This window comes from Gopherus flavomarginatus, chromosome 1 (assembly GCF_025201925.1).
Source record: "Gopherus flavomarginatus isolate rGopFla2 chromosome 1, rGopFla2.mat.asm, whole genome shotgun sequence".
Lineage (NCBI taxonomy): Eukaryota > Metazoa > Chordata > Testudines > Testudinidae > Gopherus > Gopherus flavomarginatus.
In genome coordinates, this window is record NC_066617.1 from 327413018 (window position 1) to 327439161 (window position 26144).

General features: G+C 41.0%; 2 protein-coding genes and 1 long non-coding RNA gene across 3 annotated transcripts; 2 read left to right on the top strand and 1 right to left on the bottom strand.

Moving 5' to 3' along the window:
* Positions 1-323: 323 nt before the first annotated feature.
* Positions 324-6555, top strand: MTIF3 (mitochondrial translational initiation factor 3). Its single transcript, XM_050937316.1, has 3 exons — positions 324-1547; positions 3102-3256; positions 6238-6555. Exons 1-3 carry the CDS (start codon positions 1064-1066, stop codon positions 6451-6453), a joined length of 855 nt encoding a protein of 284 aa, XP_050793273.1. The 5' UTR covers positions 324-1063; the 3' UTR covers positions 6454-6555.
* On the bottom strand, positions 6441-16714 carry GTF3A (general transcription factor IIIA). The gene is made up of 9 exons (XM_050937297.1): positions 16358-16714; positions 13892-13992; positions 12076-12172; positions 11779-11867; positions 10678-10751; positions 8166-8249; positions 7154-7383; positions 7016-7075; positions 6441-6740 (listed from the first exon to the last, which is right to left on the bottom strand). Exons 1-9 carry the CDS (start codon positions 16559-16561, stop codon positions 6579-6581), a joined length of 1101 nt encoding a protein of 366 aa, XP_050793254.1. The 5' UTR covers positions 16562-16714; the 3' UTR covers positions 6441-6578.
* Positions 16715-16971: 257 nt separating this feature from the next.
* LOC127043354 (uncharacterized) lies at positions 16972-25944 on the top strand. Its single transcript, XR_007772217.1, has 2 exons — positions 16972-17058; positions 25658-25944. It is a non-coding gene; the product is annotated as an uncharacterized LOC127043354 (long non-coding RNA).
* Positions 25945-26144: the final 200 nt, after the last annotated feature.

Here is a 26144-nt window from a genome sequence, read left to right on the forward strand (position 1 = left end):
CCAGTTCTGGGCACCGCATTTCAAGAAAGATGTGGAGAAATTGGAGAGGGTCCAGAGAAGAGCAACAAGAATGATTAAAGGTCTTGAGAACATGACCTATGAAGGAAGGCTGAAAGAATTGGGTTTATTTAGTTTGGAAAAGAGAAGACTGAGAGGGGACATGATAGCAATTTTCAGGTATCTAAAAGGGTGTCATCAGGAGGAGGGAGAAAACTTGTTCACCTTGGCCTCTAATGATAGAACAAGAAGCAATGGGCTTAAACTGCAGCTAGGGAGATCCAAGTTGGACATTAGGAAAAAGTTCCTAACTGTCAGGGTAGTTAAACACTGGAATAAATTGCCTAGGGAGGTTGTGGAATCTCCATCTCTGGAGATATTTAAGAGTAGGTTAGATAAATGTCTATCAGAGATGGTCTAGACAGTATTTGGTCCTGCCATGAGGGCAGAGGACTGGACTCGATGACCTCTCAAGGTCCCTTCCAGTCCTAGAGTCTATGAATCTATGATGCACAGACCTCAACTACTCTTGAGTGTCTTGGTGGACCTGAGTCAGTGTAGTATAAGTGAAAGAAAATATTCTAATCGAGGGTGCCAGCAGCACCAGGAGAGAGGGTCCACTGTCAGATTTTCCATCCAATTTTCTTCATTTGTGCATGTAACTTCAAATGCTGAGACTTTATCTAAAAGCAAAACCCACCCCTCCAGACTATGACAAACTATCTGTTGTTACAGTAGTAAATGAGCTAGCTCACATAACTCTTTGGGGTTCTTTAAAATAAGTGTAGACCCTACATTTTAAAATATTGGAAAAAAACTCCATTTATAATGACCCTTCAGAAACTTGAAATGGTTTCCCTGCCAAACCTTCTTTCTCTGTTGTATGAACACTTTATTATTGTAAGATCGCTGATGACTGTGCACCTTGAGTCTTATTAAATCAAAAAATGCATGACTTTGCAAACAAATGAAAGGATAGTTTAAAAATTAGGGCTGCCAACCTTGACTTAGGTCTTTTAACTAATGACTAGAGGTTTGTTTGTTTGTTTTTCCCCATTTTCTCAGAATGGCTGCCCTTTGCCTAAGGAAATTAATACATCAAGCCACAAGGAATGAAACTAGTTGCATAAGTAAATACTTGGACATTCTTTTGGTGCAAACCATGCAAAAGACAACATTCTCTCAAGCACTGATGGTGATGGCTGGTGCTAAAAGGAGACTTATGTTTGTACCTACAAAATCATTTTGTACAACTGAAGAAGCTGAAAAGAAACCAGAAGAAAAGAAAAAAAAAACAAATGCCCAAAAAACATTTGGAAGCATTGGGAGGAAAATTCCTCAACGGATCCTTCATGTAATTAGCGAAAATGGGGACAGCTTAGGAAATATGCACAGGGGAGATGTGATTCGACTCATGAATGAGCGTGATCTGAAGCTTGTTCCACTGCGTGAAAATGAAGAGCCTCCAGTGTACAGACTAATGACTGGGAAGCAGATTCATGAAGAGCAGCTCAAACGTAGAGAGAAGCAAAAAGCAAGTTCAAAAGCTGGTAGGTGCCTTGCTAATATAATATTAAACACTTTGAAAATTGCTGTATTAGAAGTAGTGGCAGTAGATCAAATCCTGTTTGTTACATCAATGAAATCCAGAATACTGTCATCACAGTCAATGTTATTTTGGATTTGCATGCTGAAAAAGGAAAAATCAGTTTAGTCGAGTTAATGTAGAAAACCATTCTGTTATGCTCTCATAATTAATATTTTGGCTTGTTTAAGTACTTATATAAATGAATGACCTAGATTCTGGTACCATGGCATTCATATTGAATTTCTGTTCTTTTAAATGATCATTAATTTTTATGAATGCAAACTTCTTTATAAATGACACACAGTTTTCACAACTGAATATACCATATCTATAAGAAGCATACTTTTGTCACCGATAGTCACAAAACATTGCTCAACATGAGAGAGAAAATCTGGAAGCCTTGATAGCAGTGTATTTACAGTGTTCCAAATGGACCCTTCCACTTTTTAATGTAAAATAACCAAAATTACTCACTTTTTCCTCATAAATCATTCTGTACCCATAGTTTAAATTATTGGGTTGATAACTTGGCAAGATGGAGCACTTAGAGGATATGTTTGTATATAGCGATGTCTGACTATCTTGGCTTATCCTCATGCAAACTAAGAAATTGTTCACACTTTTTGATGTTTTCTGCTATTTACTACTGATTTGAGACAGGTGAGCTACCGCAGTAGCACCACTGTAACAGTTTTGGTTAGCTCTTGTTAAAACACCTACAAAAAGAAGTTTGTACTAATGGATATTTAAGAGCATATGCAGAGGTGGGAGGAGAGTGAGTTGTATTTATGCTATTACAGGGACTTATTTCTAACAGAATTCAAGGCTGTTTGATCTTTTGAAACAGAATGGAGGGGAGAGGGATGACTAATTTTTAAAAGTTTTTCCACTGAACTATACAGTGGGAAAACACTTAGCCTTCTTATATTTAAAAAAGCATAATTAGGAATTCATACATTTCATGGCCAGGTACACCTTGGACCAGCCTTATTTGTTAAGTACCTGAGTGATACTCAGCCTCATCTGAGACAGACCTTGACCAAACCTGGTTAGTCTAAAGAACAGGGATTGAGTGATTAGAAATGGTAATGGTAAGATGGTGGAAAGGCTAACAACCACCCCACATCTCTAGTTTAATATTGGTTAATGGTTATGAGCCTTATGGAAGAGAGAGCTCTTTAAGAGGGATGTTGAAGGAGGAAAGGCCTGTCATAATGGTAGAGGGAACATGTTCCAAGCATAAGGAACAGCATAGGAGGCGGCGGCCTGGTAATGAGCAAGATATGAGGACATAAGGTATTGTGAGTGGGCAAAAAGAATGATAAACAGGTAAGACAGGGAACTCTTAATGGAGTAGACAAGATGGGTTCTTTAGAGTGAAGACACTTGTCTGACTTGTACTCCCCCCCCCCCAACCCTCCCAGTAGCCTCAGTGCATTAGAACACAGAATAGGGGTGTACACAACACTACTAAACTTAGTTTGAAGCCTATATATTATTGGTTATATTTTAACAGGGCCTGTTCAGCTGAAGGAGTTAACTTTTTCTGCAACTATTGCAAAACATGACTTAGAGACCAAAATTAGACACATTCAGCAGTGGATTGATAAGAAGCATCATGTCCGAATTTCTGTACAGCAAAGAAATGTTGAAGATGGACCAGAAAAGATGGTAAGCTATATTAAGGTTTTTTAAAGTGTTGATCAGCCAACTGTATTCAATAAGGCTACCAGTCTCAAGTGTTTCCAGGTATAATACTGCTTTCTTCCTTTGACAGTATACTCTTACCAGTATGTGATGGTGGTGACATTAGTACAGAGGGCAAAAACCTGCTGCTTCCTTTTAAGTGAAGTTATTTCCATTTATCAGACACCACCCTTCAGGACTAATTGTCTCTTCACCGAGATAATCTGAACAATGCATTTACACAAGTAAATCTCACACATTGCCTAGAAATTTTTTAACACTGCATTATTCTACTGCATGTGCTGAAGGCTGCACACGAACTGATTTTCAGTGGCACTTACACCGCCCGGGTCCTGGCCACTGGTCTGGGGGACTCTGCATTTTAATTTAATTTTAAATGAAGCTTCTTAAACGTTTTTAAAACCTTATTTACTTTACATACAATAATAGTTTAGTTATATATTATAGACTTATAGAAAGAGACCTTCTAAAAACTGTTAAATGTATTACTGGCACGCAAAACCTTAAATTAGAGTGAATAAATGAAGACTGGGCACAGCATTTCTGAAAGGTTGCCGACCCCTCGTCTAGATTAAGGCCATGTCTACATCTAAAGTTTTGCAGCGCTGGTTGTTACAGCTGTATTAGTACAGCTGTATAGGGCCAGCGCTGCAGAGTGGCCACACTTACAGCAACCAGCGCTGCAAGTGGTGTTAGATGTGGCCACACTGCAGCGCTGTTGGGCGGCTTCAAGGGGGGTTCCGGGAACGCGAGAGCAAACCGGGAAAGGAGACCCGCTTCGCCGCGGTTTGCTCTCTCGTTCCCGGAGCCACCCAGCAAACCGCAGGGAAGGAGACCTGCTTGCTCTGGGCTCCGGGAACGAGAGAGCAAACCGGGAAAGGAGACCCGCTTCGCCGCGGTTTGCTCTCTCGTTCCCGGAGCCACCCAGCAAACCGCAGGGAAGGAGACCTGCTTGCTCTGGGCTCCGGGAACGAGAGAGCAAACCGGGAAAGGAGACCCGCTTCGCCGCGGTTTGCTCTCTCGTTCCCGGAGCCACCCAGCAAACCGCAGGGAAGGAGATCTGCTTGCTCTGGGCTCCGGGAACGAGAGAGCAAACCGGGAAAGGAGACCCGCTTCGCCGCGGTTTGCTCTCTCGTTCCCGGAGCCACCCAGCAAACCGCAGGGAAGGAGATCTGCTTGCTCTGGGCTCCGGGAACGAGAGAGCAAACCGGGAAAGGAGACCCGCTTCGCCGCGGTTTGCTCTCTCGTTCCCGGAGCCACCCAGCAAACCGCAGGGAAGGAGATCTGCTTGCTCTGGGCTCCGGGAACGAGAGAGCAAACCGGGAAAGGAGACCCGCTTCGCCGCGGTTTGCTCTCTCGTTCCCGGAGCCACCCAGCAAACCGCAGGGAAGGAGACCTGCTTGCTCGGGGCTCCGGGAACGAGAGAGCAAACCGGGAAAGGAGACCAGCTTGATTACCAGAGGCTTCCTCCTTCCACGGAGGTCAAGAAAAGCGCTGGTAAGTGTCTACATTGGATTACCAGCGCTGGATCACCAGCGCTGGATCCTCTACACCCGAGACAAAACGGGAGTACGGCCAGCGCTGCAAACAGGGAGTTGCAGCGCTGGTGGTGCCCTGCAGATGTGTACACCTTCAAAGTTGCAGCGCTGTAACTCCCTCACCAGCGCTGCAACTTTCTGATGTAGACAAGCCCTAAGACAATATGGAAGTTGAAGCTAAACAAATTCAGACTGGAAATTAGGTTTAGCTGTTTAACAGTGAGAGTAGTTAACCATTGGAATAATTTAGCAAGGATTATGGTGGATTCTTCCTCACTGGCATTTTGTTCATGTAAGAGGATTTTTTTTAAAAGAGATGGTATAGTTCAAAAGGAATTACTCTGTGGAAGTTTTACGTCCTTTGTTCTACAGAAGGTGAGACTAGATGATCACAATGATCCCTTCTGGCCTTGGAATCTATGACTCTCTTCCACAAATATGCATGAAATCTAGCTTATTGTACTTGGCCACCTTGCTGACAAATGCAAAACATCCAGCTTCTGCCTCCCCACTCCTACTGGAGTACCTTCTTTAGCAATTCCATTTACTGGAGGGTCAATGGGTGGCTTCTGGGGCATGCTTCCTTGTTTCAGTACACATTACTTTGCAGTGACTTACATCTGTTCATGGTGGGGTCTATTTGTTAATTTAGGAGAACAGGATTTAGTGTCTCACTGTGATGCAATTCTGTGTGTGTAAATGTTAATGATTTACTTTAAAAGCGGAACAAAATTTTATTGATACAGATTTAATGAAATGCTTTTTTCAAGAACGATTGAGAATGGGGCTCCGCCTACTTGTGCAGGTACAAAACAGAATCTTCTATGACACCATTCAGTCATTATGAATTAGTTTAAGGCGGACTTTGAGTAGAGAAATTTACTGACCCCAACTGGCAGGTTCTCTACTTCTGACATTTTGTAACATATTTTAGAAGTGTTTCCTTCACTCAGTCACTAGTTGAGCCTACCACTGCAACTACTTTGCTAAACTTAGGCTAACTTTTTCTATTAAAAGATTTCCTGGTTACATTATGCTTATAATTTCACTTTAAAATCAAGTGGAAAGAATATAGCTGTAAAGGAGAATGTGCTTACTGAAACTTCACTGAAACAGCCTTCTAAAATGGAGGGATTCGGTAGTAGCTGTAGCACTTTAAAAGCCTCATGTACTGTGGTGATGAATAGAGTAAGAACTAGGACAAGACATAAATTATTAGCTCTGATTTGGACTATGAGTGCAGCACAGAGATAATGGTATATCAGATTAACTGTAAAACTGCCACAGATGTAGACCAGACTTAACATTTTAATCGCTCTTCACTTACTCTGATGAATTACTAGGAGTGAGTGACCTGCTTAAGTCTCATTGTTAATATAACCAAATTTTTATTTTTCTTATTTTCAGCTTGCGCTCTTTGATCAGATTGTTGAGACTATGCCTGAGAAAGCTACTTACTTATCCCAGCCAAGAGTCATTAAAGAAGGAAAGAGCACATGTGTTTTGAGACACATGTCAGACAAAGAAATAAGTGACTACAGGAAAAGGGAAAAAGAAAAACAGACAGACATTCTGAAAAAGGAGAGTGGAAATGAAACTACTGAACCAAGTGAACTGCAATGATTTTAATCAAATACTTGAAGTGACTATAAAACAAAATACTCAGTTTTCTATATAAGCCATTATAAACTGACCCATGTGATAATAAAGCAATTGTAAATTCTGGCTGAAGTTGTCTCCAGAAGTCTCTAGTGCAGAGTCAGTGTTTCAACAGTTGGTAACTCATTTTCTGCAGGTTTATTCAGAGCCTTATTTTCTGTTGCCACTTCAACCTTTCGTCGCTGTGCTTTAGGAGGAATATATCCACTCAGACGAGAGGCCAGACTTCGTTTAGGACGAGTTTGTTTTGCCTTATAAAAGATTCACAGTACAGTATTAGCAGCCTTTATAGATTAAAAAAATCCTGATCTGAACACTCAGTTTTTCTTTGCCCTCCTTTACAGTATTTAAATTCAGAAGTCTGCAGCATGCCTACATAAAATAAAGTAGTAGGTAGACTAGCTTCCAATTTTAATACTAGTTTTAAAGACATTTTACATAATTGTATGTGTTAAATTAATTTACTCTTTGTTCCTGGAAGAGAGAGGAAATGGCTCAGAGGTGTTTGTAGAAGTACTTGACTTACTTTTAAGTTCAGCTTTCCCTTGTCAGGATCATGTACAACAGCATGCCTTGCAAGACTTTGCTGCAATTGAGAAGAAAGTTATGTTGACATGACCCAAGAGAAGATACTCTGCATTTTAAGGCAGTCTACAATACCTACTTTCATTGCAAACACTTTTCCACAGCCAGCATAATCACAAAAAAATGGTTTTTTCTCCTCATGAAATGAAAGAATATGACTCTGAAGATTGAACACAGTTGTGTAAGTTCTCCCACAGCCTTCTCTTGGGCATCGACATACTTCTCTTTCTTCAGCATGTGTTTTCTGATGTTGTCTAAGGTAATCTTTGCGTTTGAATGTTTTGGAACATACACCACAGATTACTGGCTCTAGGTGAAAAACAAGAAGAGAGCAACTTACTAAAAAAAATCCAAATGAAGGTTCTGACTTAAATAACTCAAGTCAGTCCTTTAGAATGAGAGTCTGCAATTCATATTCACTAATTGAAGGAAATTCAGGGGCTGTTTCATGTTGTTCCCATCCTAGACTATTCATGTTTTGTACTAAGGAACTATATCCTGTTACACACGATCAGATCAGTGGGCAAATGGGACAGACTTGAGTACTATTTTTCAATTACAGATTAGCCAGAATGGTATAGAACAGGGGTAGGCAACCTATGGCATGCGTGCCGAAGGCAGCACACAAGCTGATTTTCAGGGGCGCTCACACTACCCGGGTCCTGGCCACCGGTCTGGGGGGGCTCTGCATTTTAATTTAATTTTAAATGAAGCTTCCTTAAAAATAAACCTTATTTATTTTGCATACAACAAAAGCTTAGTTATATATTATAGACTTATAGAAAGAGACCTTCTAAAAACGTTAAAATGTATTACTGGCACCCGAAACCTTAAATTAGAGTGAATAAATGAAGATTCGGGACATCACTTCTGAAACCCTGCCAACCCTTGTTATAGAAGTATCTCATATTAAGCTGTATTAATTTGTAATAAATTATATAGAGAGAATCATTAAAGAAGGAATTTATAAAAATAATAAAGAACAGGTTGGCAAAACCTTTAAGTTAGTATTTGGGTTCTTATCCAATACACTATGGCACTGAACTTAAGCCACTGTATAGAACTGTAAAAGCAAGTTTTACTGAACGTACCTGCATGACAGTCCTTCATATGTTTTAGATGTTCCGTCCATGTTTTCCCAACAAATGAACAGTTGTCTTTTTTGCATGCATATCCTATTAAAACACATTGCTTAGGTTTAGAAAATACACCAAAATGTGTGAATTTGCCAGAGATCAGTCAACTAAATGTTAGATACGCAGATACACCTGCTCAATAGAGGTCCAAGATAAGTGAAACTAAGTCATTCTTAACTTCCAGTGCTTGAATGGTTAAGGAAACTCTTGAGTGTGAGGGGTTTTTGAGCACTCCCATCTTCCTCCTGACCTCCTCTTACCTCTTCCTCCCACAAAAAGGAAAAAAGGTTTCCACTTAACTGACTCTTTCAGAAAGGAAGAATTTTGAAACTTGGCATAGTGATATTTCTGAGTCTTGAACAATTTGATTAAGTTTTATGATTGAGAAGTGTCACTCTAAGTGGATGAAATGTTTTTTAGCTAAGGATAATGAATCCCTTTCCCATTTGGACATCACTATGCACTCAAACAGCCTAACAGGCAAAGGCGGCTGCTGAGATAATCTCCTGGTACATTAACATCTCCCCGCCCCCCCCTTCAAAATAAAAAAAAAAAAGCTATCATCTGAGAGAGCAGGAAGAGAGCTGGACACAATGCAAGTCTCATGATTTTGGAGATTTTCCCCTAACTTGCTAAAGTCTGCAAATTCTTTCATTTAGAAAAATGAAATTTGCTACCAATATACAGTTAGCAGCAAGACTCTGAAGTTGCCCCTCCTTTGCTCAATTCAGTTTTCAAGGCAGGAAAATTGAGTGCAACACAGGAGTTGTACATTTACCAGAAGATGTAAAATTAAAGTTTCTATAACAATGCTAATACAGCCACACTGTTTTCATGCTAAGTGCACAACTATATAAAGAGATCTGTTTTGTTAATGTATACATAAAATCCACAGCACGTGCAGCATGCCTCAGCGTGTAAGGCTGCTAGAACATGTTCGTTTTAATTTGAGGATTGCAAGGGTTCAGAAAATTAGCTAGGATACACAGATATGGCATCAATTACCTATACAGCATACTTCAAGTTCATAGCCAAAAGCCACTGGCTATTTGTCCTATGTGAAATGAGTAGTTCAGTCCAATTCTGAATTAAGATACCTCATTATGAAGTGGCATTGCAATTAGCTCCTTTGTTGGCACTCAGCAGGGAGCGCAAGGCTCACAGATTGTCATCAGTTCTTAGATGGCTTCCCACTAAGAACTGAGATGGGGCAAAACAGCATACCTAAGCACACTGTAAAGCTGACTGGAACAAAATATTGGACCTACAATACTTAAGCTATTGGAATTGTACCTAGATTTTGTGATGATAATTGTCCTCTTACATTTTACTAGTGTAAGCCACATACCAATCTTTGATTTGCCAAGATGCAAGTTTGCATTAGGTATGATTAAATTAGGCTTAAGTCACTTGACTTGGAGTTAAAACTGAGCACAATCTATCTTATAATAGGTACTTATATGGCCCTCATTAATATCTGAGTGCCTCAGGAGCTAGTAATGTATTCATTCTCAGCCCCTCTGTGAGGTAAGCAGGTACTACTATCACCATATTACAGATGAGGAATGGAGTCAGAGGCTAGGCCCAGATTTTTAAAGATATTTAGGCACTTCTCTGCTCAGCATTGCAAGGTACAAATGACGGCCAACTAAGTCTCATTTTCAAAAGAGAGAAGGCATATCTGCACTGCCCACCAATTTGGGCTAAGGTGGTGTGAATAGCTGTGTGCATCAATGTGCTGTAACTCCCCTGTATGGATGATTTGGGCATGAATTTAAAGTTCCTAAATTTGCACGAGATTAAATCTTACTGAAAATTTATGGAACTCAGAGTATGCACCTAAATCACTTTTGAAAATGAGGCAAACTGCTGTGTCACTTATGCCTTGCAATGCTAAGCAGAGCAGAATTCTAGAGGTATTCAGGTGCCCAGTGCAATTTTCAGAAGTTGGGAGTTAGCACCTGGACACTTTTCAAAAATCCCACATCTCCATTTTTAGGCCCCTCGGTAACTTTAAAAATTGAGACCTATGTGACTTGCCCAGGGTTACACATGAAGCATGTGGCAGAACAGGGAACAGTATCCAGGTCTTCCAAGTCCCAGGCTAGTGCCTTAACCACTAGACCATATCAAAATAATCTCAGAGGGAAGGAAAGTGTGATCTGGGAAGGACCTACCTGAACAGTATGACTAAAAACACTTGGAGCTATTCTGCCAAGCCCGTGAATGTTCTCACTTACATTAAAAGTGAGGTACACACTGAATGCTGCAACACCCTATAATTACACCTCAGCCAGCTATCCAATTAGTCTGTGCTGTTTTGTGTCAATTTAGACTGTTTGGTTCGTGAAGTGAGGGCCATGTCTCAATCTGGTTGTAGATCTCCAAGCCTCCAGGCTACACTGAAAAACAAGCTAGTTTTGTGGTTACTTCAGGGTGACTGAAGCAAGAGGGAGAACTAGATTACCTTCATGTATCTTCTCATGCCGTTTTAGTCTACTTGGAGTCAGAAAATGTTTTCCACATGCTTCATGACTACATCTAGGTGTTAAATACATTAAAAACAATCAAACAAGGCAAGGCAAAGCAAAGACACGAATGAGCCAAAAGCAATCAAAGGTGCAATCAAATGTATTTTTTCAGAAAGGATTCTCCATATTTTTATAATAAAATAGAACACTACACAGTGCAGCTCTGATAATCCTGATCCATTAAACAGCTACAACTTTATGTTGTAATTATGAAAGATTTTCTATGTATATAGCAAGTATCATCCACGACTTTAAAAGCTTAGTTAAACCTCATGTCATCCCTGTGAGGTAGTTTCTCCTTCTGTAAAATGGGGCAAGGTCAAATGATACATCCAAGGCAATGCAACAAGTCAATACCAGAGCTGGGGGGGTGGTGGGGACTCCTGTTCTTGTAATCTAGCCAGTGGACTGTGCTGCCTCCTTCAGTTATGCTACATATAGTTAGAAGTAACAATGAAACTCATAAGAAAATTCCACCTATAAGAAATAAAAGACCTAATTTTGCTTCCATCAATTAATACGGGTTTGCTTTGCTAATGGAGATGTACAACTCCACAAAGGTAGTACTTTTCAGTCAAGTCAATTGTGTCCTTACACCTAACTCACACTTGCTCACCACTCACCTGTGTTAATTAAGCAGCTACTCCCTGATGGGGAAGCAGGCAGGGGAGCCAACCTGGTAAAGGAAAATGCTATTCTACCTATGGATTACACTTTATATGTAAAATGTAAACTATACAATTGGATGATGCTGTAACAAATCCAAAGCACTGAATGTACAAAATATTTCCAGTTATAGAGCACAGGACTGCTACTCAGAATAGATTGGCAAAGTGAAGGGATAGTTCAACACATGCATTTGTATGTATGTCTGTAGAGCAGAAGTAAGCTGTTAAGCCTGAAGTTAACCTAGCAGCATCCCTTAAAAATAATTATTTGTATCCTGTATCATCCACCTACATTGAAGATCTTGCATCTTATTTCACTTAAATATTGTATATGGGAACATTTACAGTTTATTAAAATTATTCACTTACTTGAAAAAAGGTTCACTGGTGTGTTGACAATGATGAACTTTTAGCTGTTGATGTTTTCTAAAAGACTTGCTACAACCTTCAAAGTCACACTGTTTGGAAAATTAAGTTGGTTATGGTTAGAGAGGCCAATATGATCCACAGGTTTTTGCTATTATTACAAATTCAGTACCAAATACACAACTGTTTTATAACAACATTTGAACATGCACTCACGTTTCCAGGGTCTGAAATATTTGGTTAACTAAATTAAGTGGAGGCTGTTTAATGCTAAGCATGTATTAGCAAAGAGTTACTTACTACATACTGCTTTTGCTGATTTTCATGCTTGCGTTCAACATGCTTCTTCAAATTTGATTTTGTTGTAAATTTTTGATTACAACCATCAGCTGTGCACCTGCAAATAAATTATACTTTCTTAATACTGTATTCAGATAATCGGGAGAGTGAAGGGAAAGAGCTAGAGCAACAAGTTTAATTCTTTATATACATTCATTAAAAAACACTGACTTATGTGTATCAGTGTCTGCAAAATATTGCACAAACATTAATCAAACCTCACAACCCTCCTACAGAGTATTATCAATATTTTAAAGATAAAATGGCAGGATAAGTGACTCATTTAAAGCTACAGTGGAAATCCCTGTCAGCACAGAAATTAAAATTTAGGGGTTCCTGGCTCCCAGACCACCACATACCCACACCAATTCTTGGAAGTTTGTACTTAGCATTAGAAAAGTTGGAGTACTTTATAGTATTATGGTATTAAAAATTCCTGAAATCTTTTAACAAACAGTCTTGTATAGTTTATTTCATCCTGAAGGCTCCAGGAGAGTTCAACCCACATAGAAGTCACTTCACCCACTGAAATGGGGCAATATGTGATAGTTTAAACACCCAAGAGTAACACTACAAATTTACACAATCACCAGTGTTCTCTGTTTTATGTCTCATTTGAAAGAGGGGCCCTTCAGCAGCAGTGCTCCCTAGCTATGTTGAGACATTCAAGTAAGAAGTGAGCCAAAGACAAAATACTCGTGGCTGAATCACCAATATCCTACAAAACCTGTTTCTCTTAGTATTCCAAGTTCTGTCCATGCCCAATCCTGTTTAGCACAAAAGACTTGGCTGACCAAGTTAATATGGTTTTGCATTTTCAATTTGGTTCATTTGCAAAAAATGTAAGAGAATTACTTGGTAAGTTTATTTACGCAGTTGCTTCAGTGACCTCATTAAGAGTAAGAAATACATAGCTACATCCTCCCATTTCTATTAGTAATAGAACTAGTTGGGAATTTTTTGACAAAATGATTTTGTTGTCAGAAAATGTCATTTTCTCTAAACCAAAACCTTCATGTGAATTTACCAGATTTGATTAAAAAATTTCCTTGGAAAGTGGGAGACCAAGGGTCAAGTCCCTGCTCTGAATCAGGCAAAGGTGTCTCATTTGGGGGTGGGGGGGAACAACAAAAAAGAAAACACCTGTAAAACATCTTTGTTTCATCTGCTTACGCAACAGGAAAAATTTATGAAATCTCAAAAATTCTCCTGGGACGGGAAAACAATTTCCCACCCATCTCTAGTTAGTCAGGCATGTAAAATGTTGTACATAGCAATATGCATTTTTAATATATTACAAACATAAAGGAGCGATTGCTGAAGATTTTAGTAGTACAGGAAAGTTTAAATGACAGCAAGGAGAGGTCAAGAGCTTAGCAGAATTCCAGTAAAGGATTTGGTATTTGTACTGAGAACATGCAAAGTTACCTTAGATTAGATAAACTAGAACCCTCAGGCATCATTGCACAAGCCAACTACTAACTGCTTGGTGCTAGAAGGACAGGGTATTCCATAAACATCTACTATGGATTCCTCCCACCCCACCATCCTCTGAAGCATTTGGTATGGGCCATTGCCAGAGACAGGATACCAGGCTAGATGGCTCACTAGTCTGAAGCAGCATGCCGACTCATGTTGGTTTCTGTGACACTGAAATCATACTAGTGTTATACTTTGTTTGGCTTTCCTGAAAGTAAGTTTTCTTTTTCAGTTTGTTTCTATAGGACAGCAGTTGATCATCTTTTCAGTGCCTGAAGGAAACAAGTACAATACTTACTCAAATGGTTTTTCTCCACTGTGCGTAAGAAAATGGCGAGTAAGATGGAAGTCTCTGGTGAAACCTTTACCACAACCATTATATTTGCAAATAAATGGTCTCTGACAGAAAGAAAGAGAGAGAGACTAATTAAAAATCATAAAAGTAAGTTGTTTTAGGAGACTGATTTTCAGGAGACGCTGCCCTTATATGAATGAAATCAAGTGATTTTTTTTTCCCATATAAACCGTGCATTTAAGAACCATGAAGAAAAAAAATCAAAGCATACAGGGCACAGCTTTAGTCAGTGTTAAACCATTAACAGTTACAGAAAATGTTTAAAATATTCATTAGTGTGCGTAAATTTTCTCTTTATAAAATTAAAGCACTTTTATATCCTCAGGTTGCACACACTGACTGTTATGGGAACCCATTTAAAATATTTTCCTAGATAAAAAGAAGAGTCTCAAACTTTAATCTGGATTATTTTTTTTAAATTTAAGAAAATGCCAAAAATCTGTACCCATAAGCCTTTGGGTTTATTTCTAGAGTTCAGACAAGTTTCTTTCAAGATGATTAATGTTTCAGAATTAGCACAGGGTGATCCTACAATAGTTTAACTGAAAGAGAGAAAAATACTAATGCAGTTTTTGTTTACATTGTGTATTTGACAGCATTTTGAGTATAGTCAATTTTACTAAAGTTAGTTTCCTCTTTGTTTGTGGTTTTTCCATACAGCCACAAGGGGAAGTGCACAAACTTTAAAAATAAATTAAATAGGGAAGTTTGATGGTTAAGCCACAAAATTTGGTAGGAGGGCAGACACCTGAAGGACCTGGATCTACTTTTAATTAACTAGATTTCAAATAGTTAGTTAAAAGTAGATCCATCTGATGAAGTGGGTATTCACCCACAAAAGCTCATGCTCCAAAACGTCTGTTAATCTCTAAGATGCCACAGGATTCTTTGCTGCTTTTATAGATTTCAAATAGATAGCGTCCTTTTAAATTGCTGGAGGCTATTAACATGGTACAATGCTTTCTATTTCTATAGATCCTTTCACCCAAGGAGCTTGAGGAATTATCAGAGGTTTGTAAAGTGCTGTGGCGATATGTTGCCGATCCTGCAATTGACTATGCAATCCCAGGGAGCCCCAAATGATTTCACTAGGGAAAAAGGACAAGGGAGGGAATCTGTTCAAAGTCAATTGAAGGATCAGGGTCCAAGTGAATCGTACCACCACCTCACAGATAAGAAGACTAAAGCACAGAGAGGTTAAAGTGTAATGTGAGTGGGGGCTTTTTTTAAGTGACAATTTTTTAAAATCAATTTTCTGAGAGAACATCCTTTCTTATACCAGGATTTTTTAAAAATCCTTTTAATTTAAAGGGCAATTTAGTGTTTGCATTTTTCTGTTACGTTTAGAAAGGGCTTCTAAACCAATCTGAGCAGACCATCACCAAACATGCTCAGTCACCCCTTCCCCTCCCCAATTCACACTCTTGTCTGTGACTTGGTTACTTCCAGTTTAAGTTCTACTGTTACCATGAATGGTAAACATCCTCTTGCAGAACTTAGGGAAGGGTGTGCACCCTCAATAAAAGTGAAACCACCAAGACAGTGTTGCCAAACCTTCAAAATAAAATGATGAGAAAAACAAGGAGTTTTTTATTCTCTCTCACTCACTCACAGCGGTTGCTTGCGACAGCAGCAGACACCAGATTTTTCTGGTGAAAACTGTGATTTCCAACTTGATACTGCCCAGCAAAGTTATAAATGGTACCCAGGAGTCCCAATGCCCATTTACACAGCTGTGCTCAGTAGAGTGCTGCATGTCTAGTGCATCACTTCCTCTGAACTGTTTCCTGTTGAAATAAGTCACCGCCTTGAAGAGAAGGCTCTGCTCCTTGCCCTGAAGTTTCTTGATCTCCCTCAACTCCTGCCTTATGCCATTGCAAAATGCCCAGTTAGTCACTGCTGCCCCTCCCAAGGGTTATGTTACAGTGGGGGCGAGAAGGGTCCCATAAAGCACACAATAGGGCAGCTTGCACATCTGAGGCACAGGCCCCTGGCACACACTAGTCCTGGGGGCTCTATGGGACTATGTGAGCAGTGCTGGCAACTTGTCTTCAAAGCACTTCAGGCAGCTTGCGACAGTTCCTCAGGAGGACAGAGGCATGAGGCACAGAGCACATGTTTGCTAGCCCCATGCCAGCTGCACCATGCGGCCTGCCAGCTTCCTTGCCCACAGGCAGCCCCCAGGGCCTCATGTGCATGGCCCCAGGTGGCAGCAAACCAGGCCTGGTTCATCTGGCAGGTCGGCCCAGAGCCTCACCCTGCCAGGGCAGCCCAGCAGGCAGAGGCTCCCACAGCCCTGGGATCTTGGGGTGAGAGACACTGAGCAGAGCCCAGCCCAGGAGAGCAGGGCTCCATAGGTGGGCAGCCCGCCCCGCCCCCTCCAGCCCCAGCCCGGCCCCGCCCTCTCACCTCCCCGGTGTGCCGGCAGAGGTGCGCGTTCAGCCTCCAGGCCTTGCTGAACGTGGCCTCGCAGTCGGGGAAGGAGCAGATGAAGCGCTTGGCGCAGTCCGCGGGGGGTCTCGACTCCCCCATGAGGCCCCGCACCGGCAAGCGCCGGCTCTGCACACACTCGGCCGCCGCTCCCGCCGCAGCCTCCTCCTCGTCCCCGGCCATGCTGACACCACGTGATGCGTTGTTGTTCTTGGCGCCACCCGGCGTCTCCTTTCTGTCCCCTCTCGGCTCCTATCTTCTGGCACGCGCCCGCTTGATCTCTATGCGCTGCTATTGCACTAGCCCCTGCTGTGCTGTGTGCGCGTACCAAAGAGACGCGTCGGCCCGCGGGCGTCACGTGTTCCCGGGCGAGCGTCAGGACGCAGCCTGGAGGCGGTGCTCCCTGGGATAAAAGAGTGTGCGCATGCGCTATAGCCCGCTCTGCTTCTCTCCTTTGTGAGTGGGAGGGGCAGGTGGGGGTTAAAGAAGGGCGGGGGAGACCTGCCTTAGGAGAGAGGGTTGGGCGCTTGCAGGTGCGGGTTCGAATCCAGTCTCCGCCGCTCTGTGCACGGACTGGCTATAGCAGTCGGAGGAGGCAGGAAGCGGCCATGGGCAGCCTGTGTAGAGAATTAGCTGTGGCTCCCTCTGTCAGCACGCCTTGTAACAGTTTGTGGGTGAAGGTATGTTAACAGCAGTTGGATCAACGGTTCATGAAGGTGTGCCTGATGTGTCTAGTTCAAGAAGGGGCCTGATTGCCTGCTATCTAATCCTTGGGCAAACTCCCTGCCTGGGGTGCAAAATACAGTACCTGAGGGGTGTGTATGTATTGATTTATACAAACAGCCTCAAACACTAGTTACCACCACAAGTTAGGATAGCTGTGTGGGGTAAGCAATGCCATAGGGCACAAAGGTCTTTCACATACGATTTGAGGTACCATAGCTGAATGTTTAAGATTATTCTTACACACTTTAGCTTCTCCATTGTTAGCATGTACTCAATCTTAGATGCTATAAAACAGAAACAAGTGTTGCAATTAAAATGTTTTATATTCTGAGCTGTAGTTAGTGAAAATCCACCAGCAGAGATTTCTTTCTTGGCTGGATGTTATGCAGCCCTAGAAGAACTCATGCTGTATTGAATAACCCTGGTTGTCACCTTAGTTTCCTACTGATGCCTATAAACAAATTCTGTTTGTCTTCCTATGCCTTGCTCAGTCTACTCATGTATTAGCCATCTTGGATTCTAATCTGATTTTGCAGTTAGCATTGTTTAATCTATTGACAAAGTCATTCAGTTCATTGTCAAACTTTTTAAATTTTAAGGCCATCCTACTCATATACTTAAAGTTATATCTTTATATAGAGACTTCTAAAAAATCAGCAGGAGTAAACTTTTTTTTGTTGGTGAATAGATGTATAACTCATCTTCAAAAGAGGACACAGATTCTGAGTGTTTAAACTCATCCCCTTCTGGTAGCTTGGTTTTATTGGTAACTCAAAAATAATAGCACAGCATAAACCTCAGCCTCAACTTCCTTGTATAGCTTGGCTGTTTCTCCAATTGATTTTCTCCAGTATTTGCGTTGTCCCAGTTCCCACAGTCCGTCTCACATCCCTTATATGCAGGGCAAGCTGCACCTGCCACAGTATCTCAATAGCAATGAGTCAACATATGCATGTATCATTCTAACTTCTACTAATAAGGTGAGGCAAAAGAAAACCCTGCTAGAGGAGGGATGATGGGAAATCATTAGTATAAATGTTCCTTTCTTGTCCTATCCCAATAATGCTGACTAGTGCAATATTTCTAGAAGTGGTGTCTCACAAAGCTTAGGGGGAATTACTGAACTGGTCTCTGAGAGGGTCTTTCTATTAGCCAGTAGTCCACAGAGCGAAAACATTGGAAAAATCTGTGGAGTAATTTTTTCTCATCTGAAAAATGTGTTCTAAATCAAAAGACTTCCAATAAGTCTGCCCCTGTCTATGGAGGACCAGGGTTTGGTTTCTACCCAGTCCCTCTCACTGGCGTTTTGAAGCACTTAGCCCCCAAGGGAAGGGCATTCCTCTTGTCATACCACAGTGATTGGTTTAGTTGATTAGGCATCACTGTTCACAGACTCCAAAGTGCATCCCATTCTGTTGTCTCTGGACTGAAGATTTGTGGCTGCCACATAGGGCCTCAAAGTGTGAAGGAAATGACAAAACTCAGCATTCCCTCAGCTCAGGCTTAGGTTCTTTGACTGGGACTTGGGAGACCTGAATTCAGTTCCTAGCTCTGCCACTGATTTCCTGCATGACTTTGGGTGAGTCATTAACCTCTCTATGCCTCTGTTCAGGGATGATAATACTTCCTCGTTTTCTCACCCATCATCTGCCTTGTCTGTTTAAATTATAAACTTTTGGGGTTATGATTTGTCTCCTTGCGTGTACAGTGACTAGCACCACATGGGGCCTGGATCTTGGTTGGGACTTCAAGGTGTACAAATAAATTATTATTATTTATTATAGAAGTTCCCAGAAGATAGCAAAGAAACTTACTTTTTCTTTTTACTTGCCAAGAATAATATTTGTTTTATTAAAACTTTCTTTTTGTTCTGCACACCACCACTTTCCAGTGTATTTGAAGCAACATCTCTGAATAGTTAACAGGAGATTTAAAGAATACTGTAGGTACTGAAACAATAGGGTAAATATAAAAGAGGAGAGAGTAACAGAGTTAGGACAGACCTGGAGAAGATGAGACTAATTATGTCTGTATTTGCTTACATGAGATTAGATTATATAACGGTATGCCGTTGATGAAGGGACAGAGTTTTACATTAGAAAGCTTCATACTGCCAAGTGAGTACAAGCTCTGGCGGGACCTTCCTCTGTATGAAATATTAAAAGGGGAAAATATTTTTCTGACAGATGGCAGCAAGAGAAATTGTCCCTCTCCCAGTGCCTAAGGTATTTTCGTGGCATTTCAATGAACTGATCCAGCACAACTCAGCACAGAAATTTCCCCTTTCTGATTGTTAAAGGGGAATTGTTTCCCTTCAGCCTGATAAAGAGAGCTTGACAACTATTTAAGGCCTGATTCCCCAACCCTTATGTTGAGTAGCACTTGAGGGTGCCATTGAACTCAGTGGAACCACTTGTGTGATTAAGAATTGTAACAGACTGACAATATCCTAAAGAAACCTGATGGAATTAACATTAATTGAATTAAGCTAAACTTTACTGAATTAGAGTTAATACCTTTGGGTACATTGTATTAAAAATGCAGTTGTGTATGTGGTGCACTATGTGTATCTTCTCTAGTTGGGAGGTGATGAACTTCCTTCCTTATCAGCCTTTGAAGCATCCCCCTGGGGAGATATGCATATACTAGCTCAAACTGGATTCTCCAGAGACCAACAAAGAAAAGATTTTTGGATAAAGTCTCGGTTTAAGATGACTCAGGGCCTTTTTCCTGATCCAGCAAACAAATGGGACCCCTGATCCACAGAAGGCCAGGCCCCAATCCTTAGGAGAGGATTGAGCCTACTGAGGCCTCATAAGATTATGTGGTTATTCTCAGCTGACGCTGTGATGAACTTGTAACTGCAAAGAAACCCCTAGGATGGGATGATAATTAGCAAGCTTATTAGCAGGCATGTAGGTTTTTATTCTTAAAGTAAAAAGCATTACAGAGGAAACATTAAAGTAGGCTTGTTTAGAAAGATTTGTATTGTAACTTATATTTCAGTTATCAGTCTCTGCAGAGAAAGCAAGCAGGTGTCCTTGGGCAATCTGCCTGGGCTGGAAAATACACAGTGAAGGCAGGGAACTGTGCAGCCTGGGAATGGCCTGTAGAGAGATGTGGGTGTCCACCCAAAAGTGGTAACAGTGGGGACCCGGAAGCCTGAGATTGGGTGCCCTTGCTGAACCACAAAGGGGACATACAGGTGCAGTTGCCCTGACCTGTCCAGAACTACTAAGCGTAAATGAGAATTTCAGAATTGGGTCTTCAGTAAATTTCCAAAGAAAAACCAAGATGAAGGTTGAGAGTAAATGTCAGTAACTTGCAGAATACATTATAGGAATATTTCCAAAACCAGGTATTAGAAACCAAGAACTTCAGAGTTAAAGCTAAATTGAAAATAAATCAAATCATTTTGAGGAGTAGAAATGCACCATTAGGCCACCAAGATAACCTTTAACTTTGCTCTTCAGTGACGCTATGCAGTAACCATCTGTTTGATTAAGATATTTTAGGGTTTGTGGTTCCAGATTAGATTGACCTGCTTTGTAAAGATGCATTCATCCCCTCCCCTAATACAATGTGCCGCCTTTGAAACTGGCCACCACCTCTCATTGTTTCCAATGAACATGAAACCAGTGGCTATTTTTTAAGAGCAGCCTGTGGCCTGCATCCCCTTGAGAACAATGGAAGATATACACCACTCTCTCAAAATGGCCACTTAACAGTGGGTAAATTGTGACCCCCAATTAACTGAGAATGATGGATAGTATCAGCCATTTTGAAAGCCTGCAATTTTACAGGGTATTCTCTGTTGTAGATATATTATTCATCAGATCCCACTGATGGAGAAACTTTCCGTTATGAAGAGTAACTTGGAAAAATTATCTGTAATCCTATTAGGGAAAAAAAAAACAACAAAGCCCCCTGCGCTTCAATGTAGCCTATGCACAAGATTACATTATAGGGGAATTCTGAAGCATCTGTGGTGTTCTGTTACAAAGTTTAATTCAGAATTCCAGACAAGGGAACAAAGGGTTTGACACTGGGTACTAAATTTCATAATGGGCCAATTTTAAAATTAATTTTAACTAATAAATTAGCAGATTTACTTGTAAATTCTCAGAAAATCTGTTTGGCTCACAGATTAAATGTTGTAATTTTAGGGATGATACTCTTTAGTTTTCATGCATAATCAAGTGATAAAATCCCTGCTTTCAGTGTAAACCTCAACTCACCCTTAACTATGGAACCATGAACATGTCAATAATAATTACTTTTAAAGTGCTGTGGAATGAGAGCCCAAAATTTGACCCATTACTTTTTTGTAAAGACCATATAATTCTTCACATACATTTTCCCCTCAGATTCTTCAGCATAATTTTTTATTTTTAAAAGATCAATGGCATTAGCCTGGCACTGCAGTCCTGCTCTAAGAAATCACTGCCTTCTGTGTGTGTGCAGTAGAAATGCTGGACTGGTGGATATCAATATATTGACTGGCATAGATCAGTGTAATTTCATTGCTTTCAGTGAAGACGTGTCAGTTTGCACCTGCTGAGACATTGACCCCTCATGTTCATGCCTTGGGGGGGTTGTTATAAATGTATGTGAGAAAAAGAACACTCTGAAAAAGCTAAGAAAAAAACCAACAGCATCCTTTTAAGAAAATACATATAGAAGAAAGAAGGGGGAAGAGATGTGATTATTTACTTTGAGAGGGATCAACTTGGCTCTGATGTGAAGTGCCTCCTATATTTATTATATTGCCTTAATCCACTGCATTGTTTTCTACAGCTTAGATCTGGTTGTGAGGTTGGAGGGCTCCCCACCACCCTCCTCCCCCACCCAGTACTATCATTTTTATCCTTCCCTTCATCAATGCATTGATTCTCCCCCTCTTTCTATATTAGAATACAGGTTGCTTGTCTCACGGGGAGGTGATGGCAGATGAAATATATTTGAATTGTGTAAACTAGATACCGTTGGTAACTAGTAAATAAGGTGATATTTCCTGGATCTCTCTGTTTACAGAATTATGGCGGGCTGGTAATGATGTCAGTATCCTTAAAAGACCTTTATATGGATTTCTGTTAACTACAAAAACACATTAGGAAGAGGACAGAGTTAATCAGTTGGGCTTTCCTGCTGCTATATTCAGCCAAGCAAGCTGACTTGAACAGATGTTTCTGTTTTTAGGCCACCAGGAACTTTATAGACTGGCTTTCTCCTGTGCTCAAGAGGCACATAAATGGAGTGAAAGTGTATTGAAGTCACATTTTCACAATAAAATTTTTCTGGCAGGTTTTTCTACTGGCTCCTGCCCAGTAGGTAGGTCTATTTTAAGTATTTCTAGATGTACTGCTCCCACTTAGAAGAAATCAAGAGTCAGAAATCACAGTACTTTGTGTGACTGAAGATACGTATTTTTCTTACTATCTTGTCCCTTTTAAAGAGATTTTCTCCTAATTTCAACCTAGTACGTGGGTCCATAATCTCCACTGCTGCTTACAGGGCTGATGAGAAGGCAGATAAAGGGGGGCAATTATGTCAGGGTCCCAAGTTTGGGTGTAGGAGGGTCAAAATGTCTGTAACATCTGTGTAAATAAAGTGAAATGAGGGAGGAGCAGTGAACGTGATGTACTGCCCGCAGTCCCAAATTTCACTCGATTTCCCTAGCTGCTTTGTCTTGAGGACAGCTCTGTTTGAGGAGAAGAAATTGATGCTTTCTCCACTGTCCTGTCTGCAAAATGTTTTCCCACTTATATGAGAACAAGTCACATAAACAGTAGCTTCTAGCCACTGTATTCTAAAACATATAATATATCATGCAAAGTCTTAATAAAGAACTTTGGAGGGATGTAAAAGTACCAACAATGGGGAGAATTGCATCTGCTTTTGAGTTTGAAATCGAAATTTGAATACCACTCACATGTCTGAGGTCAGAAATATTATTTGCCTATATTACAATAACACCTATTGGCTCTAACGGAAATCAGGAAACCCTTGTGCTAAACACTGAACAACCTGTGCTGTACAACCATATACTAAGAGGCCTCTCCCACCATAGGTGCTGGAACTAGGGTGCTGGGGGTGCTTCCTCACCTGCTGGCTTGAAGTGGTTTCCATTCTATATATTCTTTACAGTTTAGCTCAATGGCTCTCAGCACCTCCACTATACAAATTGTTCCAGCACCCCAGCTCCTGCCCCAAAGAGCTTACAGTCTAGACAAAACAGAAGGAAGGGGAACTGGCACAAAGAGATTAAATGTCTTGCCCAAGTTCACGCAGCAGGCAGTGGCTGAGCTGAGAATACAGTTCAGGTCTCTCATACCAGTGCCCCATCTCCTAGACCAGGCTGCCTCCTTTGTTTGATGTTCATGCCTCAGTGCTTGAAACCAGAGATTTGTGTTGTATCTTGAATGCAAATTAATCCCTGTGCCCAAACGATACTACAGCTTGTCTGAAAAGAATGTATCTAGCTCATCCAGCACAGGGGTGTTGTGGCCTAGAATAATGGGCACCCGACTGGGTATCACAAACTCCTACATTTTAACCTTGGATCCTCCACTAACAACTTCTGCAGCTTTGGGCAAGTCACTCAATTTCACTGTAAGCTTCTTGAGCTACAATAGTTTTGGGTTTTGATGCTGTGTTCCTTGCACACACTGGACTCCTGTGGATTTCAGAAGGCATTTTAAATGCAGGATTGAGAGCCCCTAGATTCAAATGTGAACAAAGGGCTAACTCGGCCACGTTTTGGGAGGGTGCTTGGTCAGGAAGATATGGATGGTTGGACTCAGGCCCGCAGGATAAAGTGTAGATGCTGGATCCCTGGGTTCCATAGGGAACAACAATTCCTAACCGGGGTTACAAATGAGTAGATGCTCAAGCCCTAGGTTAACAAACTATGGTCTGCTAACTTGAGTTCTACTAACTAGGCTTACATTGCACTGTAGACATGCCCACACCCAGACCCCCCACTGAGCTGCCTACACACAGATTGCCCCACACTGAACCCTCTCACCCCACATCAAGATCCCCCTACCAAGCCCCTCCACACTTGGATCCTGCTGGGCTGAGCCTGCCTGCCTTACACCTGGATCAGGGGCCCGGGCTGGGCATGTGTGTGAGACTCTGTCCCTCTCGCTCTCAATCTTGGTACAATTGGCACAAAAAGGCAGCACCCCGTGGTGTTTCTGGGGCAGGCTCAGCCCTTGCGCTGTCAGGGTCAGGTACAGCCTCATTGCTGAGGATGGGGGCGCTGCCAGTGGCCTGTGCTCCCCACTCCTATGCTGGAGCCTCCACATTTATTTATTAGCAAATAACATTTGCAGAATTTTAAACTGTGTGCAGAATTTTAAAAAAAATTGTGCAGAATTCCCTCAGGAGTAACCCTGGTACACAGTCTGTTTACTGGGAGAAAGGAGAAGCATTACAATTTCACACATCCTTTCATGGCAGTACTGGCTTCCCATGATGATTATTCTGTTGGATCATAACATTATTATTATAACTGCTCCTTCATCAATTGGAATTATGTCAATAATGTGCTGTAGAAGCAGATATCAGATGCTTGTTAATTATCTAAATAAGCAAAGTTGCTTCCCTTCCCACCACAATTAAGAGGCACTTGTGTTATTCAATTAACTGAGGGTATGACCCTACAGATACCTACTCCTGCAAGTAGTTGTTGTTTATGTGAGTTGCCTACTTAATAAGGCCTACTCATGTGAGAAAGAGGTGTGGGATTGGACCATTGGAACTGATCCAAAGCCCTTTGAGATCAATGACTCCTGTTTTTACTAGGCTTAACTTGCAGCCTTTTCAAGGCAGGAACCTGACGTCTTACATCTCTCTACAGCACCATGAAGATCTATGGGCCAATAAAATATTCATCCTCACAGGAAACTAATACAGCCACAAGAGTATGTGAATTTATATTGTTTCTTTTTAATGTGCAGACTCTCTCTTTGGAAAGACAACCTTTCTTGACAGATTTGATCAGCTGTACTCTGTGAGTCATACATGCAGAAAGTTTGGCGTTACATAAATAACCTCCCCCAGTAATAAAGATAAGAGCTCAGTCCAAAACTGAATGGGGCTTTAATTTCAAATGTTTGTAACAATAAGCATCAAAATGACAAGAAAAGAACCCAAATGAAAATATGGGAGAGGGATTTGAACAAAGAAATTGGTCTGGATCAGTGGGTCTCTATATGTGAAAGGGGATATCCATCTTCAATTTGTGTAGCTCATAAAGAAGTTCTTTTATAAATTGCCACATAGGTGGCATTTGATTCCAGATAAGTTTCATCATATTTTTGCTACTAGGGGGGTGCTATGTAGAAGGGATTGCAAGAAGAGGGAAACATACTTGCATTTGTGGTAGTTGTTTCCAGGAATTGGTTTTGGGAGGAAATTATTAATGAGATTAATGTTTAATGAGAAAGTTACAGGTTCCTAGAGATCTCCTGACCTGCTTACTTGGTGCTTTAGTAAAAGAGCTACATTTTTTAAACAGAGCAACAAATTACTTTTTTTAATTTTTAGCAGCAAGACTTTGACTTGCACGTGACTGGAAAAATGTGACTCCTCTTCCTCCTATGGAATTGTGATATAGTAAAATATGGACTATTTTGTCCTTGTGCACATACTTGGTGTGACATCTTTTCTGTTACAAGAGAAGCTCCACAAAGCGCAAGTGTTTAGAAGTGTAGTCACCGTTTTTACCAACTCAGAGGAGAAGGGCTCCCCAGCCAGCAAAACAGAATCTTTAGCCAGATTCTTTGAACATTAACCTGATCCTGAATAAGTAATGTGTGATGTAGTATATTAATGTTTTATTGTAACTTTGCCTTAATAAAAAGTTTCAAGATGATCTCAATATATTGTGATAGCATTCAATTTGTATTTTTTCCTTAAAGTCAAACATACATAAGAGCTGTAAGCTTATTGAGCTACAACAGATTTGGGTTTTGATGCTGTGTTCCTTGCACACGCAGTACTCCTGCAGATTTCACTAGGACTTATAAGTACA

Coding starts and splice junctions, on each gene's coding strand:
- GTF3A (XM_050937297.1), bottom strand. CDS start 16,561: ATGGCCGGGGACGAGGAGGAGGCTGCGGCGGGAGCGGCGGCCGAGTGT. Junction 7,076..7,153: donor GAAAAGTGTTTGCAATGAAA/GTAGGTATTGTA, acceptor TCTCAATTGCAG/CAAAGTCTTGCAAGGCATGC. Junction 6,741..7,015: donor AGGGAAAGCTGAACTTAAAA/GTAAGTCAAGTA, acceptor ATCTTTTATAAG/GCAAAACAAACTCGTCCTAA.
- MTIF3 (XM_050937316.1), top strand. CDS start 1,064: ATGGCTGCCCTTTGCCTAAGGAAATTAATACATCAAGCCACAAGGAAT. Junction 1,548..3,101: donor AAAAGCAAGTTCAAAAGCTG/GTAGGTGCCTTG, acceptor ATATTTTAACAG/GGCCTGTTCAGCTGAAGGAG. Junction 3,257..6,237: donor AAGATGGACCAGAAAAGATG/GTAAGCTATATT, acceptor TCTTATTTTCAG/CTTGCGCTCTTTGATCAGAT.